Source organism: Pteropus alecto, unplaced genomic scaffold (genome assembly GCF_000325575.1).
Source record: "Pteropus alecto unplaced genomic scaffold, ASM32557v1 scaffold191, whole genome shotgun sequence".
Classification (NCBI taxonomy): Eukaryota; Metazoa; Chordata; class Mammalia; order Chiroptera; family Pteropodidae; genus Pteropus; species Pteropus alecto.
Window position 1 is genome coordinate 537,050 of NW_006434181.1, and position 20,334 is coordinate 557,383.

Consider the following 20,334-nt stretch of genomic DNA (forward strand, 5'->3'; position numbering starts at 1 on the left):
GAGATGGCTACTTTTTGGACTTTTACTATGCTGGACATTGTGACACAAATACTAATTCTGATAGCTCTCTTAATGTGCGCCAAATGCTGTGCTAGGTAGCACCTTCTTTGCTCCTTAACATGTTTTCTCTGGCATCAGCATTCTACAGAAGAGGAATCCAGGCTCCAAGAGGTGAACAAGTATACTTGCCTAAGGCTGCACAGCTGGCAGAGGTGGAACTGTGCCTCCACTGGCCTGTCCTGCTGGCGCCCGGGCTGCTGCTTCTACTGCCTCTCCATGTACCTGCTAGGGCACTAGAGGTAGGCTTACTGAATTATTGCCACATTCTTTCTGCTGCAGGGCAGCAACCCTCTCCACAGGGTCCCTTGCTTACATGCCCCAAAGCAAAATCTACCATCAGTCTTGGCTGTCTCCTATCTTCATATCTGAGATTCCAATGAGGTCAATAGAAATCAACATGGAGTTATCATCCCCGTTTTACAGATGAGGAACTGGAGCTCAGAAAAGGTAAATAGCATTATGGAACTGTCCTCCCTCTGAAGCTGTTCATGAAAATGACTGTCTCTGGTAAGAAGGAGAGTCAAGGTCCCTGGAGGAGGCTCCAGGGACCAGGGCCTCCTATGGCCTTTTGGTCCCCCACCAGAGCATCTGGGCCTGGCCAGGGTCTCCAGCCTCTTGAACTCATAGCACATCCTGCAGTGAATGAAGCAACTCTGACAATAGTGTAGCAGCATGGGACAGAGTGAATGTTTGATGTCAGGTGAGGGAGGCGAGGGTGAAGAGAAGGGATAGCTGGCAGTGTGTGCAAGTCAGACACTTGCTTTACCAGGTAGGGGCCCAGGGCCTGACCACTCCCCTGCTCGTCCTCCTCCCCTGGCCCCTACTCCAACAGCATTCTCAGTTTTACGTCCACATGTGTCTTCCTGGGGCTGCCTGGACTAGTGGCAACAGCTGGGCCCTGAATGCTGAGGCTGAGCCAGAGCTGAGAGCTTGGCTCAACACTGACAGCTGTAATTGCAGCTTTTACTTACTGAAGGCCCAGCAGGCCCTGCCCTGTGATTCTCTCCAAACCTTTTGCAGGAGGCACCTTTGTTTATACTCTAATTTACAGACAAGGAAATCCAGACCCTGGTAGGAGTATGATTTGGATGCCTGGCTAGGAGCCCCCGAGCCCTGGTCTTGCCTCTTCCTCCTACTTGGCCCCCAGCTCCCTGCCTGCCTGACCCTCTTTGCTAAGCCCCTTCTATTTTCAGATCCTTTGATTCTGTGGTGAGTAGGGTGGAGTGGGCATCCCTGGTGCACAGTTGCACCCTCTTCTGAACCAGTAGGAATTCAAGAGGGAAACTCCATGGTCACCCTACTTTGGGAACAATCTCAGAGGGAGGAAAACTAAAATGCACAAAACCACCACACACTTGAATGGATTCTCTTTAAGGGAACAGAATGATGGAAGTCTTGACACCTCATGGCAGAGATTCAGGGGTGGGACAGCTGAACCTGTTGGAGTCTGACTAATGCTGGGTTCTCACTCTAGCTGGATGGCTTGGGGCAAATTATTTAACCTACGTCAGCCTTAGTCTTCTTGCCCATAAAATGGAGAGGCAAGCAATACATTGAATAAATACATATAGATGGTAGCAGTAATGGTGGTGCCTGGAATTATAGAGCTGCAGCCTTTCCTTCCACTGGGCTCTGAAGAGCTACACTCTGAGGGAGACCCATGACACATGCTCTGCTATCCTGCAGCATCCACAGGGTATGGCACACATGCCCCTGCCCACATACAGAGAAGATGATCCACTCTAGACACAAGATTGCTGCTCAGGGATTCAGAGTACTGTGGTAGAAAGAAGTACGTGGCTTAGGTTCACATCACTCCAACTGAGTCCTTGGTCCTTGACCTCAGTTTGGTCACTTCACTTCTCCGAGCCTTTGTTTTCTCATCTGTGGTACCCATATTGCAGAGTTGAAATGCAGTTAAAATGAGATGAAGATGTATAGAACACCACAACGCATGCCACAGCAGGAGTTGTAGAAGGAAAAACAATCATAACAGCTAACGTTGTTGAGGATTTCTTGTGTCCCAGGTGCTTCTCTAAACCCTTTCCGTATATTACCTCATTTAACTTTACAGCAGTCCAGTGACTTGTCCTATCATTGTCCTCCTTATACAGATGAGGAAGATGAGGCACATGAAGATTCAATGCATTTAGCAAATGATTCTAACAATAGTAGGATGTAAATTGCCACTGCAGTTTTATAATAATGAGATATTTCTATTATATCATTTATTAAATATTTAATAAGTCACTGGTTAAAAATACATTTTTCTTTATTTTAAATTTAATATGATTTCTCCTTTTTTGGAGGCCCATAGCTTTTGATTAAAAATCAAATTTTGATTAACTATCTGATTTTGTGGTTGTCAAAATATAAAGTTTTACATCCTGCTTCTCTAGCTGAAACTCTTTTTCTAAATATACTTTTTTTTTTAGTACCAGAAGGAAAATTATATCTCACAGATACTTATGCTTTGTTAAATGCTGACCTTTGTAAGTTTTTCTTTATTTTCATTTTTGAAATGATTAAGATATATAATCTACAGAATTGGAAAGTATAATTTTAAAAAGTACTGAGAAACTTTAACCCATGTTACAATTATTCTGCAGATCTTTAAAGGATTCTATAGTCAGTACAACCAGATGAAAAGCTCTGATAGACTGAGAAATATAGAGGGTCGTTTGTACACTGCAAGTTTTTGACTTGTGTTTCCCACCCACTGGCTCACTCTGTTCCTCTGGTCTCAGAACGATTTCCTCCCCTGGGTTCATGGGAATTGAGAAGGACACTGTTTGATTCATTCTGTGGAAATACTAGGGATTTTGAAAAAGACAAGACGGGCCAGTTATGTCACTTCCTGTTGTATGATCAAAAGTTTGATGAAGAAATGGGAGTAACTGAGAGCTGCTGCCAGGCAGTGGGAAGTTGCCTGATACTGACCCTGGTTTCTAGTTGTGCCCTAGTTCTCAGTGGGGCCAGTCAAATCGTTGTGACCTCTGGTCTCTTTAGAAGTCCCTAATGTTGGATGTGCTATAGCAGTTTGCACAAGAGCCTGGTCTTTTGGAGCAGAGCTGTCTGCCCCCTGCAACAAAGGCGGTTTGTAGATGCTAGAGTGAGGCTGCAGAGGAAAGCCCCACAGGCCTCGGAGGGTTTGGTTCTCGTCTGCACTTATATTTCTGGGTTTGTGAGTTCAGTTTCATTTCCTATCCCCAGGATCCCAATAGGCATCAGAAGGGAGATGGGCTAAATACTTGGAATACATCATCCTTCCCCTCCAGCCACCAAGCCAAGACATGGCACTCCCACATAGTTTTATATACTAATAGGAAATTGAATCTCAGAGAAAAGGAACAGATTTCTGGTAAAGAAAGTGGATGATATGGGGAGAGCTGTTTGCTCAGTAAGTCCAACAAAGGTTGATTAAGTTTGTGTGGAGCTGGGTCTTGTGCTGGTTGCTGCAAATACAGATTAAAACTCAGCCTTAGTCAGTGAGTAATCAGTGTGGGGTTGGGTGGGGAGGAAGGGCCAGGGCAAGTGGAGAGCAGGAGCAAAAGCAAGGCAGGGAAGGGGTGAGAATTAGCATGAGATGTGCCTTGATTCTCAGTGTAAAGTAGAGGCTGGGTAAAGATTGTGGGCGAGGAGGCTAGAGAGAGGTTGGTTCCATGTGCAAGGACAGGTTGTGTGTGGCATGTGGGTAAGAACAGGCACCAGAGTTCAGATCTCTTCTCTACTCCCTATTTGCCGAAGAACCCAGGACAGTCGCCTCACTTCTCTAAGCTCAATTTCCTCATATGTAAATTGGGTCAATAATAATTTGGGTGAGGTAAGGGATGGCTTTTAGGTTCTAGAAGGAGCCAAGGTAGCTGGAATTACTCTTGAGACAAGGTCTTTAAGTCATCCATGGGGTAGAGTAGCCTTGGCTCTGTGGGTGCAGTTTGCTTACCAGAGTTTGGGGCCACAGGGCCAAGTATAGGGGCCATTCTACTGTAAAATCTTTGTGGAGAACAACATGCAAGCTGAGAACCCAGAGTGTTCCTCTTCACCATTCACCTGCAGGCTCTGTCCCATCCTACTGCTGCAGAACCTGGCCACATAGCCCTGTAATTGGTGACAGGTTTGCTTGTGGCTGGAGAACCTGTGGAGTGGCCTGGGATAGTTTAGGCTCGGGGTGTGTGTGTGTGTGTGTGTGTGTGTGTGTGTGTGCGCGCGCGCGTGCGCGTGTGTGCGCGCGCGCATTGCCCGGGAGCAGAGCAAGGAGCACGTGGGCGGGGGGGTGGGGCGGGGGAGGTTCTGTGAAATGCAGTTTGGTGATTGGAACAGAGTGAGCATACCAGGACTGCGAGATAAAAGGAGAGTCCCCACACCATACCAAAGAGGGTGGTTTCAGTCAGAGGACAGTAGGGGATTTTAGCAGGAGAATAACAATTAGGTCACTGTTTTATTTACTTACGTACTTAACATTATAATTTTGTTTATTCTGAATGGATGGTATACACCTCTTTTTAGAATGAAAAGATACAGAAGAATGTAGTGAGGAGTTTCCTTCCTACCCTTGTCCCCTGCCTGTCTATCACCCAGCTCCTGAAACAACAGAACCAAATGTTCTGTTGTTTTCCTTAAATATTTTATGCATATAGAAGCAAACACTGATATACAACACACACACACACATACACACAGACACACACACATCTTTCCCCCTTTTTAACAAATTACATTGGCCTGCCCCTTTTCTCACTTACTTCACTCTGGAGATCATTCCATAGGGTTATAGAAAGAGCTTTCTCATTCTTTGTAATGGCTGTATAGTATACTATTCTCTGGTGTCACATTATTTATTTTTACCCTGTCCTCTACTGATGGATATTTCCATGGTTTTCAACCTTAGCTTCAGCAATCATGCTACAGGGACATTTCACATGTATGCAGGCTTGGCTGTGTCAAAGATTATGTATTTTTGATAGCTGTTTCCAAATTGACCTTCATAGAGGTTATACTGACTTACCCCCTCCCCAACCTCCCAACAGCGTATGAATCAAATGTCTTCCTTCCTTCCTTCCTTCCTTCCTTCCTTCCTTCCTACCCTTCTACCTTCCTTCCTTCCTACCTTCCTACCTTCCTACCTTCCTACCTACATTGGTTAACGGAATTCAGTACGTTTCAGGTTTACAATTCAATAGTAAGGCATATATATATTGCATTGTGTGCTTACCACCCATAGTTAGATTTCTTTCTGTCACCACATATTTGACCCCTTTTACCCCATCTACCTCTCCCCTCTCACCCCCTACTTTCTGGTGACTACTAGTCTACTGTCCGTGTCCGTGAGTCTCTGTTTGTTTCTCCTGTTCGTTTGTTGCTTTTAGGTGTGTATCCTACATATAAGTGATATCATGTGCTTTTCAACTTTTTCTGTCTGGGTTGTTTCACTTAGCATGATTATCTTGAGATCTATCCGTGTTGTCGCAAATGGCAGTATTTCATCTCTTCTTCTGGCTGAGTAATATTCCATTGTAGATAAGTACCATAGCTTCTTTAGCCAATCATCTATCGTAGGACACTTCAGTTGTTTCCATGTCCTGGCCACCATGAATAATGCTGCTATGAACAACGGTGTGCAAATATCTATTCAAGTCCCTGGTTTCACTTCTCTTGGGTATATACCCAAGAAATCGACCTGCTGGATCGTATGTAATGTTCTGTTTAATTGAAGAACCACCATTTTGGCTACACTGTTTTATATTCCCAACAATAGTGTACAACCTTCCATTAAAGATCTTAGTATATAGCTTTTATTCTAATTATTACAATTTTCAGTTTTATCTCTCATGTACAGTAGTCTGAGAAGATCCTAATTACTTTTTAGTCATACAGGTCACAGATTTTGGTTTCTAAGGAAAAAATCAAGGCTCATCATCTATACTGCTGGTACAATCCCAATTAGTGGTAATATTATTTGAAAGAACTTTAATTATTAAAGACTTTAAATAAATATATATTTCTTTAATGTTTTAGTAACCTAATTTTTAAAAGCCAATTAATACCAGAAAATGTAACCTAAATAACATTTGGCATTAAAAGAATAAGTATCTTAAAAACAGGTGATTGTTAAAACCTTCAATACTAGACCAGTAGGTCTCTATTATTAAAATATTTTATGGATTTGTTGTAAGAACTTATAAAACATTGTGACATGTTTTGATGAAAACATTTTAGTTTCAGTTCAACATTAAATCATATTTAGATGCTTTAACACCTTTATAGGAAGTTTTTAGATAATTTATATCCATCCCAGTGGTTATTAACACACAAACCAAATAGAATTCATTAAGTTTTAGCAGTATAAAGTTTTGGCATTAATTTCCAAATTTAGGTATGTATTTTACAGATTTTTAAGGTTATATATTTGGCGGCCTGTATGATTAACAGATGAAAAACAAAGAGTGACTTCCGGGGGCAGTTATCTGGGGAATAGTGCACAAGGCACCCATGTACAAGACATGGTTTTTTTAGTTATATCAGCTGTGGTCACATATCTCAAACTGTCTTAAACCAGATGAACTATTTTTTAAGACTTGAAACATTCATTAAGTCTCAGGTAGAGGGCCATAATATTTTTTATTTAGCCTATAAAGGGCATTTTTATCTCAGTAAAATTTCATCTTAAGAATAATTATTTAAAACTCTGAATCTTCTAATCCAAGAACATGGAATATCTTTCCATTTCTTTGTATCTTCTTCAATTTCTTTTAATAGGGTCTTATAGTTTTCATTATATAAGCACTTCACTTGTTTCGTTAGATGTATTCCTAGGTATTTTATTCTTTTTGTTGCAATTGCAAAAGGAATTATTTTTTCCACTTCTTTTTCTGACACTTCATTATTAGAATCTAGGAACGCTATGGATTTTTGAACGTTGATTTTGTATCCAGAGACCTTACTGTATTTGCTTATTGTTTCTAGTAGTGTTCTTGTGGAGTTTTTTAGGGTTTTCTATATAGAGAGTCATGTCTTCTGCAAATAATGACATTTGCTTCTTCATTTCCTATTTGGATGTCTTTTATATCTCTCTTGAATTATGTATCTTTAGAAACGTCCTTTTGGAAGGCTGTTTGGAGGATGGATTTCAAAAGGACAAGTTGAAGCTAAGGGACCTGTTGGGAAACAGCTGACAAGGGCCTGATTTGGGCCATGGGGACTGGAACTGGAACAGAGTTGGATTCCAGGGACGAACTGGCGATTTGGTAGAAATGAGAGAGAATCTTTTAGATGATGAGATTTTATAGGCCTCATTATTTAAAAAGGTGAGTCTGTTGTACATAATTTATCCTGTGTTCACGGTAGATAATAGAACAAGTAACCTCCTTCTGTTTGGCTGTTGTAGAGACCTGGGCCCTACTGCCTGGTGACTTGTCAAGGGCGATGCCAATGGGGGCTTCTGTGAGCATCTGGCCTGCCCCTCCTGGCCCCTTTGGACCATAGTTACACTTATGTCCCTGGTTGACAGGGTGAGATAGGAGAAGGGGCTGTGGAGGGCAGAGTGGAGGGGAGGGAGGAGAGTTGGGACATTCCGAGGCCGACTTAGAGTCAGAGTCTTCTAGCCTCCTGGGAGGCTAGAAGAGCTGTGTACGTATTGGTGAACAGGGAATAATTCTTTAGCAGTGGAGTCAGGCACCCTGGTTTCTGGTGGCCTTTGGTGCCAGTTGGCTGTGTGATCTAGAACAAGTGACCCTGTGATTCTGAGTCTCCCCTTTGTCTGAAATGCTAGGTTGTAGAGAATAAGTGGCTGCCTAGTACACACAGTAAGTGTGCCAACAAAAAAGACTGCTACTCCTCCTTGCCTTCCTCCCACCCCCATCCCCAGCAGTGAGAGTCACCCATAAAGTCTTCCTTTGCCTTACCATGACAATAATTTGATTTTGAAAACCCCTCATAGGGCAAAGAGGAAATATTTGCATATTCTTGCATCTATAAAACAATAACTTTTTGTTGAAACTATTCCAAATTCCATTAAAAAGGACATAGTTACTTCACTGGCTAACATTAGTTTTCCTAACATGACTTATAGCGGTTTCCCTTCAGTGTAATTTGTCCTGTAAATTGTCCACCTGCTATTGTTCAGGTCAGGTGTGGCCGTGTATTCAAACCTTGCTTACAATCTAGCACAGACATGCATGCACACATATATGCACATGCACACACATACGTGCACATACATGTATGATGCTATGTTGATATAGCTGAATCTTGTATTTTCCTACTTCCCTCTAAAGGATGGGAAATCCCTCAACTAAAATAGAAAGGACAAAAGAAGTGAGCGTATATAGTCCAGACAAGCATGAGATGAGCATGATGAAACTACAAGTACTGTGAGTAGAAGACCTAGGAGCCGTAGAAGAGGTGCCCCTCTCCACCCCAACTCCTCCTTTCACTGTTTCAGTTCTTCTCTGCCTTGGTAAAGGCAAATCTCTAGGCATTTGCCAAGTCTAACACTGAGCTTTTTTCTGATTGTTTTTTCCCATGTTGGATGGAATGATATGATAGGATTGGTACAATAGAAAGGCATGGGTTTTGGAGTTACACAATCCTGCTGCAGGCTAGCTGTGTTGCCTGGGCAAGCTCTCTTTTGTGAGTCTCAGTTTTCTCTTCTCTAAATGGGGTAACACACCTGCCTCTCACAGTGGTTATGAGGGTTCAGTGAAATTATGTAGGTCAAAGCACATCACCTGTGGCCTCGTGCTAGGTCTGTAGTAATAATTCATTTCTCACTTTGCTCACTTTTAATACTTTAATTTGGCTGGTTTTACCTGACCTAGGGCATTGGGAAGCTTTCTGAGCTCATCTCCCCATTTTCTCTTTCTAACCTTGTCTTCTCTTCTCCCAGGGGCCCAGATCATTGATCTGATGATGCTGGTTATCGACGTGACCAAGGGGATGCAGACTCAGTCAGCAGAGTGCCTTGTGATTGGGCAGATCGCCTGCCAGAAGCTGGTTGTGGTTCTGAACAAGATGGACCTCTTGGCTGAAGGGAAGAGACAGGCAGCGATTGATAAAATGACCAAGAAAATGCAGAAGACCCTAGAGAACACCAAGTAGGTCTGCCAATGAGAGGAATGTTTACATACATAAGCGGGCTTCAGGGCACACACAGATTGGAGAGGCAGTTGTTAGCCTCTGGTACTAATAAGTAGGATCTCACCTGGCCCTTGCTTGCATGAAGGGTAAAGGCTAAAGTACTGTTGCAAGAGGCCAAAAAATACAGAGGCATACAGAAGCAAGAAGTTAATTTTTTTGGTAACTTCCTAATGTGAGCTGTAGGTGGTTCTGTTCTGCACAGCATTCAGAAACCCAGGTTGCCTCCATCTTGCTGGCCCTCCACTGTAGGGTGTGTCCTTGTCTGGTCAAAGTGGGCATGGGCACTACTGTGTTCACATTTACAGGAAGGTCCAGTATGTAGGTCCTGGACCTAGAAAGAATCCCACTGAGATTCTGTTGGTGATTACTGTCCTACCTGCTCATTTAGCCAGGGAATATGTGTCTTTTTAGTTGCAACTAGGTTGTCAGAAGGGGATATGAATTCTGGTAGATGACTGGATGTTTGTCACAGAGGCTTATAAAATTGGATGGATAGACAACATATGGATGGACCGATGGACATTGCTGTTGAGGGGAGACCGAAAAGCAAGATCACAAAAGAACCTTTGCAATATTTCATGCTAACGAGTTTACAATTTTAGCTTGTGGAAAGAAGGGAGTTGTTGAAGAATTTTGTGCAAGGGAGTGATTGTAAGAGGTTTCCATTTCATCCAGAGATGTCTGGCTGCTGGTGGAAGGATGGTGTGGCAAGGAGGATCTGGAAGCAGCAGGGAGACAGACAGGGATCGGTGGTGGTATTGGTTTTTTCAGAGAGAAGTGCGGCTCTGAGTTAAGGTAGTGGAGGGAGGGAAAGGTGATCTGGGGAGATCTTTAACAGGAAAATCAGCAGGCCTTGTCAGGCTATTGACTCTGCCTACAGTCAGCACATTCTGATAGGAGAGGTCCATGAGGGCAGAAAGGTGGCAATACTACTGGGCAGGGTGAGGGTGGGAGGAATGCAGGGACTGTGGGACAGAAGCCACCTGGTTGCTCAGGTGGCCCAAGGAATGACTAATTGCGATGTGGTTGAGAAAATGAGAAAACGACTTTGTTGAACGAACACACAGTGTTGCCAGACCTCACTGTTTTATCAATTCCTCTCTTCTTCTCTGGGCCAGTGCCTTTTGATCCATACTAAATAGCAGTCACCAGGAGACAGCGATGCTTCCTCAATGCTATGCAGCCCAAGACAATATTCAGCTACTTCCACTTCTCCTTCTCCTGCCTGAGGAGGGCAAACAAGTAGAGTGTTTTTGTTTCCGCATCATAAAGATTGATATGCCTTCCCATTTATGATTTTTTTTTTTTCAGATCCGACACCTGCAGCTCTCCCTCAGAATTCTCAAGTTGGTTAAATTAAAGCTCTAGCCCTGTGAATGGGCCAAAATGTCATAAAAGATTTCCTAGCGCTACCTTTTGTTAGCAAAATTCATCAATCTGATAAAATCGACACATTTAGATAAGTATTGCATAAGAATTCAGACTTTGTTATTCCCAACGGAAGTAGATATGAGGCTGTAAAAAGGAAGATAAAAAATTATATCTTCTTTTCTAGTGAGTTATTTGATCTCTCTGCCATTTTATTTACTTGTCAGAAATTGGAGAACAGATCCTTTGGACTCTGGCATAAAAACCCAGCACATTATATAGCAAATGTCAGTATCATTTGCTATATAAACAGGACCTTCTGGGAAGGGCTTAGGGTACTTTTAAGGGTGAATTAATATTATTTCAATTAGTTAAATTTAAGGGAAATTCTCACTTGTATGTTTAAATTACCATCTATTTTAATTTATTGGTCAAAGGTCAAATTGCAAATTTCATCACACATCCAGAGGAAATTGTCCCTCTGAGGGGTCTTTGAACCTCTCCCCTCCTCACTTAATGCCCAGCTGCTGGGAGAGAAACAGATAAAGGAAAGGATTGCTGCCCTGATGGGTTGTAGTTAGTGGGCCCAGTGGGCCTGTGGCCAGGCCAAGGTGAACTGCCTCCTAAGAGAACATTTGTTTTTACCTCTCTAAAACGAAGAACTTCTTTAAATCATTTTAAGCAACTATTTCCTTTTCTTATGGCCCCCATTTAAATAAATCCTTTGTAAATGCTGGTCTAAAGGTGAAGAAACTTTCTATCTGGAAAGGAAAAATTTGGACTGGTAAACTATGTGTGATTAAAACCTGAAAAATGTTAAAACATAAAAGTTTGTTTTTCTATCTGAAGAGTAATTGAAAGAAAATCTGGAAAACAGAGAAAAGTGATTAAAAGAAAGAAGAGACCACCTAAAGATTTCTTTTCTCAAAATAGCAGCTGCTGACATTTTGGTATACTCTACATACTTTTCACTATGCAGAGTATTGCCCCCCTCCCACTTTTTAAATTGTATTAAAATATATATAACATAACATTTATTATTTTAAACCATTTGTAAATGTACATTTCAGTGGTACATTCACTGAATTGTACATTCACAAAGCTGTGAACCCATCACCACTGTCTGTAAATCTAAAACTTTATTTTTTAAACAATAACTCCCCTTACCGCCCCCCCCGACCCCCCCGCACACACACACACCAGCCCCTGGGAACCTTTATTTTGCTTTCTGTCTATATGAATTTGCCTATTCTAGGTACTTAATTTAAATGGAATCATATATTTGGCCTTCTGTGTATACCGGTTTATTTCACTTAGTATAATGCTTTCTTTCAGGGTCCATCCATGTCGCTGCCTGTGCCAGAATTTCACTTCTTTTAATAAATGAATAGTATTCTATTATGTACATATACCATATTTTATTCATTTATCTTTTGATGGATACTTGGATTGTTTCCTTTCAGTTATTGTGTATAATGCTGCTACAAACATTGGTATACAAAAATCTCTTCAAGTTTCTGATTTTAGTTCCTTTAGCTATATACCCAGGAGTGTAATTGCTGGACCATATGATAATTCTATGTTTAACTTTTTGAAGAACCATCAACTGTTTCCCACAGTGGCTGTATCATTTTATATTCCCACTAGCAATGCACAAGAGTTCCAATTTCTCCACATCCTTGCTAACACTTGGTTTTGCTTGCATTTCTCTAATGACTAATGATGTTGAGCATCTTTTCATGTCCTTATTGGCCATTTATATATCTACTTTGGAGAAATGTCTATTCAAGACCTTTGCCTCTTTTTTAATTGGGTTGTTGAGTTCTTTATGTATTCTGGACATTAATCCCTTGTCAGATATATGGTTTGCAAATGTTTTCTTCCATTTTTTAGGTCATCTTTTCACTTTCTTGATCGTATCCTTTGATGCACTAAAGTTTTTAATTTTGATGAAATTTAGTTTATATATTTTTTCTCTTGTTGCCTGTGCTTTTGGTGTTATATCCATGAAATTGTTGCCAAATCCAATGTCATGAAGATTTTCCTCAGTGTTTTTTTCCTAAGAATTTTATAATGTTAGCTCTTGTTTAGGTCTTTGATCCATTTTTGGTTAATTTTTATATATAGCATAAGTCAGGGCCCAACTTCATTCTTTTGCATGTGGATATACAGGTTTCCCAGCATCATTTGTTGAAAAGACTATCATTTCCCCTTTCCCCTTGTCAAAAATCAGTTGGGTTTATTCTGGGTTCTCTCTTCTGTTCCATTGGCTTATGCATCTGTCCTTAGGTCAGTACTACACTGCTTTTTTTACTGTAACTTTGTAGTAAATTTCAAAGTAAGGAAGTTGAGTCTTCCAACTTTATGCTTCTTTTTCAAGATTATTTTGGCTGTTTGAGGCCCCTTGCGATTCCCACATGAATTTGAGAATTTGCTTTTCCATTTCGACAAAAAAATGGTTGTTGGAATTTTAATAGTGACTGCACTGAATCTGTACATTACTTTTTGTAGTATGAACATCATAACAGTATTGTTTTCCAATCCATGAACACTGATGCCTTTTTATTTATTTAGATCTTCTTTAATTTTTTTCATCATTGTTTTATAGTTTTCAGCATATAAGTCACATCCTTGGTTAGATTTATTCCTAAGTATTTCATTCTTTTAGATGCTATTACAAATGGAATTACTTTCCTAATTTTCTTTTTGGATTGTTTTTGCTGGTATATAGAAACACAGCTGACTTTTATGTATTAATCTTATCCTCTGTAATTTTGCTGAATTCAGTTCTTCCCTTTTAAAAATATAATCATGAGATATTTACATTTTTGATTTATGCTTTTATTAACATTTTATATAGGAATTCTTTATGTAACCATTATTGTTGTTGACCTTTTCAGTTGGCTTCAGTTTTCTTATAAGTAAATAATCCTTTGACCATCATTAAACTTTGTATTTTCAGTTTTTTCCCCATGAGAGAATCTAGGTGCAAGATTACTGGATCAAAGGGTACAAACCCTTTTAGACCTTTATTATACATCCCCATATTCTCTTCCAAAAGGGTTTGTCCTGTTTTACACAGTGTCAGCACCTAACTTTGATTTCTCATTTTAAAAATATATTTGAAACTTAATAGGATAGGAATGATGTTTTACTCGTTTTAATGTGTGATTCTATAATTACTGGTGAGATTGAATATTTTCCTTTAAGTGTATTAAACGGTTGTGTTTTTGTGTGTTTGAATTGTGCCCATATGTTTTGTCTATTTCCTTTTTGCAATTTTAATTTTTTTTTATTTTCAAGAATGTTTAATATTAATAAAGTTGTTATTAACCCTTTGCCTATCATTTTTGCTATAAATACATCTTAAGCATTTATTGTTTGTCTTTCCATTTTAGTTGCTTTTTTGACATGCAGAAGTTTCTAATTTTATGTAGTCAAACTCTTTGATTGTTTTTCTTTGTGATTGCTTTATTTCTGAAAACATTTAAAATTACTCTTGCATAAGCATTTGTTAATGTTAACAGAAATCAAAATAGAAGATAAAAATGTACCCATAATCTTTCCAATGCATCAAATTAAAGTGTTTTTCCTTGGGATCCTTGTCAGTCTTTCCTGCATGTACATAATTTGAGGTAGTTGTTATCACAACTTTGACATTGTTCTGCGTTCTAAGCTTTTTAATTTATTTTTTCACTAAATGTTACTGTCTGATACTAAGTATTCTTGATGCATCTTTCTTCCAGACTCCCTCTGTTTCCTGCTGCTTTTTAAACACTTTCTGTTTCCTGTTTCTATTAGCCAAGGTGGTCTGCTTAGAGTCCAGTGGGGCTCCCTTGGCCATCCCTCTCTCCCTGGGATTGGTAGAATGCCAAATGTCAGGTGATTTGACTACTGCCGAGGAGACTTACAAGATACATTTCATACTGGTTATGTGCCTGACTAGCTGTGTGATCTTGGGTAACTCACTTTATCTCTATGAATTGATATTTCCTCCTCCGTAAAATGGGAGCTAAGTTCAGCCTCACAGCATTTTTTTATGAGGGGGCATCTAACATGGAACCTGGCACATAGTAGGTATTAGTAATAATACCTGTAACATGTAGAGTACCTACTGTGTGCTTGGCACAGTACTAGGGATTCCCATATACAATCCTTTGGATCCAGGGGTATGTTTTGTATCTGGTTTGACTGGTGTGAAAAATAAGGCATAACAAATATTGGCTATTTTGAATTGTACAATTCCAAACCTACAACATACTGATAGTTTATGTCTTTTATACAAGTTATACATCATAATATATATATACACATACACTTTTTTTTTTTTTACTTATCAGAGATCATTTCTGTGAGTTCACAGAGGTTAGCACATAACAGTCAGCATGTTTAGGCCCGGCTTGCCCCATTATGTATCACAGCTGCAAGGGGAGTCTGAAGGAGGTGGTGGGTGCTGGGAACAGGAGATGCACTTGAATGTGCTCCAGGTGAGCTCTTGCCTGCACTTCTGAGCTGTGGGGCTGGGCTCAGGGTTCTTCTTGACATCTTTGGTTGGAGCCTCTTGTGCTCCTGGAACCCAGATACCAGTTTAGATCTGGAATCCAAGGCAGGAGAGACCTCTTGTACCCCAGGGGCTGCTGAACTATCCTGCTGCTGCCAGAAGCCAGGGTGCCCCAGTGTGTAGCATATTCAGGAAATCAGCAAGGCCAGATTCTTATGCCTGGGAAAGGAGCAGACACCAAGCCCCACATGCCTTTATGTTTTGTTTTGATACATTGACCAAATGGATAAAATATAATTGAATTTCTGAAAGCTTTATAGTTAATCGCTGGAATTCTCAGTGCATGCTTTTACCCTTCTCTGTCCCTCTGGGTCCTGGGCTCTTGGAGGGTAAGCAGAGATGATATACTTGTACTGAGCCCTGGCTTGTGGTTGGGTCCTGGTTCACTGATTTCTGTGGCTTGGAGCCCTTCCTTTGGATTGAGAATGGGCTCTTCTCTCACCTTCCTCCTCCATGGGAGAGGCCTGGACTCAGGACTCCTACAGACCAGCCATTTACTCCTGGACCCCCTAGCAGCCCCAGGCAAGTCACCTGGCTTCTCTAACAGTAGAGGTCAGAGTCCCTGCTCATGGGGTGTTGAGGTCACATGGAGAGCACACAGTACAGTACTGGCACAGAGCAGGTGCTGAGCTCACAGCATCTTTTCTTTCTTTTTCTTGTGTTTCTTTTCTTCTCTGTCTCTCTTCCTCAGTGTTTTTATGTCTCGCCTTCTCTCTCCTTACTATTCTTTTTCTTTTACATTTTTTACTCTCATTCTTCTTTCCCTCTCCAAACTCTCTTTTCTCTCTCTGGGTATTGCCCTTCCCAAGGTAAATATCTAAGTCCTGACATTTCTCCAGAGACAGCATGGCCTGCCTGAGCTTCTCTGAACTTATCGGTGAGTGGGTCTTAGGCCCTATCTGGAATTTCCCTGTGAACTTACATCATCTTGTCATAGTGACCTTTGGGCAGCCAGTAGCTCCTGAGATTATTTAACTTGCTCTTTAGGGAACTCCAGCTTCTCAGAGTTACTTCCTCTCATCTTAAAACAACAACAACAACAACAAAACTGATGTTTTTTACCCCCAGGCAGACCCAGAGCAGTATAGTGTGGAGTCAAAGACCACCTAAACCAACTCCCACCCCCAGTGGAGTGTACTGTACACTTGGGCAGGAAAAACCAACTTGTGGAAGAAGTAACAGTGGAATATTTGCCTAGAAATTAAAGACAAACTGAAATGTCTTCCTTAGAGTAGCATAGGGACTTCTGAGGAAGGAGAATTTGCTTCTGGCCTGGGGAGTCAGGAATTTGATTTGGTTTCAGAAGGGCACATGATCTAAGTGGAGGTCACAATATGTGTTGCAGGTCAGGACACTGACTACTCAGAAGGGATGTAGGCAGCTGGTGGCTTCTCTGGTTCTAAGGACTGTTTCCAAGCTTCCCACAGCACTTTCCCACACTTTATTTGGTGTGAGAGTTGACTCTGCAATATAGGTTATGCTGTCTTCTGTTGGACCGGAAAATGGAGGCTGAGGGAGGTGGATTGAAAATTAGCCTGGGTTTCTTGTTCAAAGTCCCATCCTCTGTGCCTTGCCTCAAGTTACCTGTCACCTGGGTTAGGTTTGGATAGATTGGGGAGAGGAACGAGTTGAGGGCAACAGTGGGAGTAGAGTTTGGTGCTAGGCAAGGACTTGAATTTTTGTGAGTCAGTATGGGAAGGCTGGGGCAGACCATAGAATGCATTGTGGACCATCCTGGATGCTGGATTTCATTCTGGAACTGTCATAGAGCCCCTATAAGTATGAAGGGATGAAGGCTAATGCCCCAAAGTGGTGCTGCTGGAAAGTTATCAAAGCTGCAGTCAGGGCCTGGGTACATGGGCACAGACTTTGGAGAGCAGTTGGGCAGCCTAGGGTGATAAGGGCCTTACCCAGGGTAGAACTTGTTGAGAATGAAAATCGGGATGAATTGGAGCCAGATCCCAAAAGAGGAACCAACCAAATGCAGTGAATGCAGAGGACATTGGTGACCATGCAGCCAATAGTGACTTCGGAGACCAAAGGAATGTTGTCCCATGATCAGAAACCAGAAAGCTAGAGTTGGTAAGCTGCTTGCTGGTAGATGATGAGATAGGACTACAGTGCTGGGAAGGGGCCTTGGCTGAAATACAGATTTGGGAATGTCCATAGACATAATTGGCTTGGGTCATCAGTACAGGGAGCTCCTACAGGACAGAAGGGGAGAAGAGCTGGGGTCTCAAAGTGATCTTGGAAAAGATCTATAGTGGATAGGGAAGGTAAAAGGGCCTCTTCAAGAGCCAAAGGGTAGTTGAGGCCCATGGGAGGAAAGGTTTGGGGTTGTGGGGAAGGAGGATGGGGAGCCAGCTGGCTGATGGTTATCTGGGTCAGATGTCACAGAGGGGAAGAGTCTGAAGGAAGAAAGTTGACTTGACCATTGGAGAGTTGGTGTTGACCTTTAGGAACTAATTTCTCTTTTGCCTCACCTACTCTTCTTAGTGTCATACAGAGATGGAACCCCCAGTCAGTGGCCCAGCCCCTCATGCCCCATTGCTCTGGGAGCCCTTGGTTCCTTGTATGGAGCCTGGCAAAGAGGAGATGCTTAGTAAATTTATCTCGGCATGAAAGAGGAGACAGAAGATGTTGTAAGGAAATTAGGCATAAGCTCTTGGTGAGTAAACAGAAGCAGAATTTTGAAATGTGAGTGAGAAGAGAAATTGAATTTTGACTGAAAGTTGCAGGGGGGTGTCAAGCAATCCCCCAAGAGAAGAGAAATTTGGGAATGTAGAAAGGCAGCAGACACGAATCTAGAGATGAGATTAGAGGAGCTGGGGGTTGGTCAGTTGGCAGGGGCGGTGTGGGGGTCGGTTTCTTTAGACATGTCAGGTAGACTGGGTGGCAGTAGATTCTTTCTTAGACTCTTCCCTTATGTTTCCTTTTTTAAGACTGAGTTTTTTGTCCTGCTTCCCATTGGGAGCCACAGTGGGGAAATGTAAGGGAATGGCCAAAGGTCTTGAGGAGGATAAAGAAGACCATATTACTCGGATTGAGGGACTTACGCCACATGTCAGACAAATGAAATCTAGACTAGTATTTGGGTGTGGCAAAAATGTGTGGAAAGGATTCTGGGAAGATGGCAGAATAGGAAGCATCAGGAATCTATCTCCCCATGTAGACAACAATTTCACTGGCAGAATCTGTCTGAAACAACCATTTTGGAACTCTGGAGTCTATTGAAGGCTTGCAACTTCCAGGGGAAGGCTTAGACAGTAAATTGCAGTTAATTTCTGTCAACTTCAGCTACTAGCATAGTAGTAGCTACTTATCCCCTATCCCTTATCCCTTAATCCTGTGGCAGGTACCTGTGCAAGTGTTTCTGGAGCAGCTTGCACATAGCTCATGGGAGCCAGAGTGGGCAAAATGACCCTGTCTTCAAAATTTTGGAGATCTGTGCTCTGACCACTCACCGATTGCTGCTTCTGATCACAGAGGTGCAAATGAAGAGGCAAGCAGCCATTGTTCTTGTACTCCCTTTCCCATTGTTTCAAGTCCCTCCCTCTCAGCTGAAGTGACTTCTGGAAGATTTAAACGACTGGCAATCTTTTTCGTTCCTCCTTCATTTTTCTCTTTTTTTCCCTTTCAGGAGTCAGACATAAAGACTAAGACATTGAGAAACGATTGCATATATGGGGAAAATTACAAAGTGACTGCCCCTGTTCAGGGAAGGGCTCAGATAAGACCTGAAAAGACCTTAAGTTTACACTTCAAGATGATTCTTATGCACAGGAATAGCCTACAACAATCAAAAACCACAAAAACAATAAGTAAAAACAATAACGAAAAACAGGAAACCCTGGGGAAGGGGAAGAATCTGTTCTCCATAGTTACTGTATTATTAGACTTAAATGTCCAGTTTTTAACAACAACAGAAAAGTCACAAGGCATATAAAGAATCAGGAAAAAATAAATCAATAGAAACTGTTCCTGAAAAAGACCTGATGGCAGATATACTAGACAAAGACTTTAAACACTATCTTAAAGACACTCAAGAACTAAAGGAAAATGTGAAGAAAGCCAAGAAAACAAAATATAAATGTCAATAAAGAGATAGAAAACCTAAAAAGAAATAAACTCTGAAGCTGAAAAGTATGATAACTGAAATAAAAAAAATTTACTAGAGGGATTCAGAGACAGAGTTGAGTAGGCAAGGGAAAGAACTGGCAAACTTGAAGATGGGAAAATGGAAATTATCAAGTCTGAGGAACAGAAAAAAAAATTGAAGAAAAGTGAACAGAGCCTAAGGAACCCATGGGATACCATCAAGTGGACTAACATACACATTGTGGGAGTCCCAGGAGGAGAGGAGAGAAATAAAGGAGGAGAAAGAATATTTAAAGAAATAATGGCTGAAAACCTCCCAAATTTGTTGAAAGACATTAATATAAACATCCAAGAAAATCAAGAAACTTCAAGTAAAATGAACTCAAAAGGACCCACACTGAGACACATTATAATGAAAGTTTTAAAAGACAGAGAAAATCTTGAAAACATGGAGAAGTAACTCATTGCACACAAGGGAGCTTTAGGAAGTTAATTAGTAGTTTTTTCATCAGAAACTATGGAGACCAAAAAGTAGTGGGCACATTTAATCAAAGTAGCAAAAACAAAACAAAACAAAACAAAAAGCAGAACAAAAAACACCAAGAATCCCATATCCAGCAACACTGTCCTTGAAAGATATAGAAGAATTAAGACATTCTCAGATAAACAAAACTGAGGGAGTTCATTACCACCAGACCTGCCCTGCAAAGATAGAGACCTGCCCTGCTCAAAAGAGTCCTGTGAAGTGAAATGAAAGGAGCCTAGATAGTAACTTGAAGCCCTGTGACAAAATAAAGATCTCAATAAAGTAAATACATGGGCAATTATAAAAGCAAGTTTTGTTGTAACAACAGTTTGTAATTCCATGTGTGTTTTTCTACATGATTCAAGAGACTAATACATATAAAAAACAAAATAATTTGTCTGAAAGCTAGTATTGTAACTTTGGTTTGTAACTCCACATTTTGTTTTCTGCATAATTTAAGAGACATGCATTTAAAGGAATCATTAATTTATGTTTTAGGGCATACAATATATAAAGATGTCATTTTGTGGCATGACAACAGAGTCTTATAAGAGCAGAGTTCTTATGTTATTGAAATTAAGCTGGT

General features: G+C 41.0%; 1 protein-coding gene across 2 annotated transcripts in view; it reads left to right on the forward strand.

The window, feature by feature from the left end:
* Window positions 1-20,334, forward strand: part of EEFSEC (eukaryotic elongation factor, selenocysteine-tRNA specific) — a 241,187-nt gene that overhangs the window by 77,583 nt on the left and 143,270 nt on the right. For both annotated transcript variants that reach the window (XM_015587143.2, XM_015587145.2), the window contains exon 2: window positions 8,945-9,152. In XM_015587143.2, coding sequence (XP_015442629.1) covers window positions 8,965-9,152 — 188 coding nt within the window. In that variant the 5' untranslated portion in view covers window positions 8,945-8,964. The remainder of the gene's footprint in view (window positions 1-8,944; window positions 9,153-20,334) is intronic.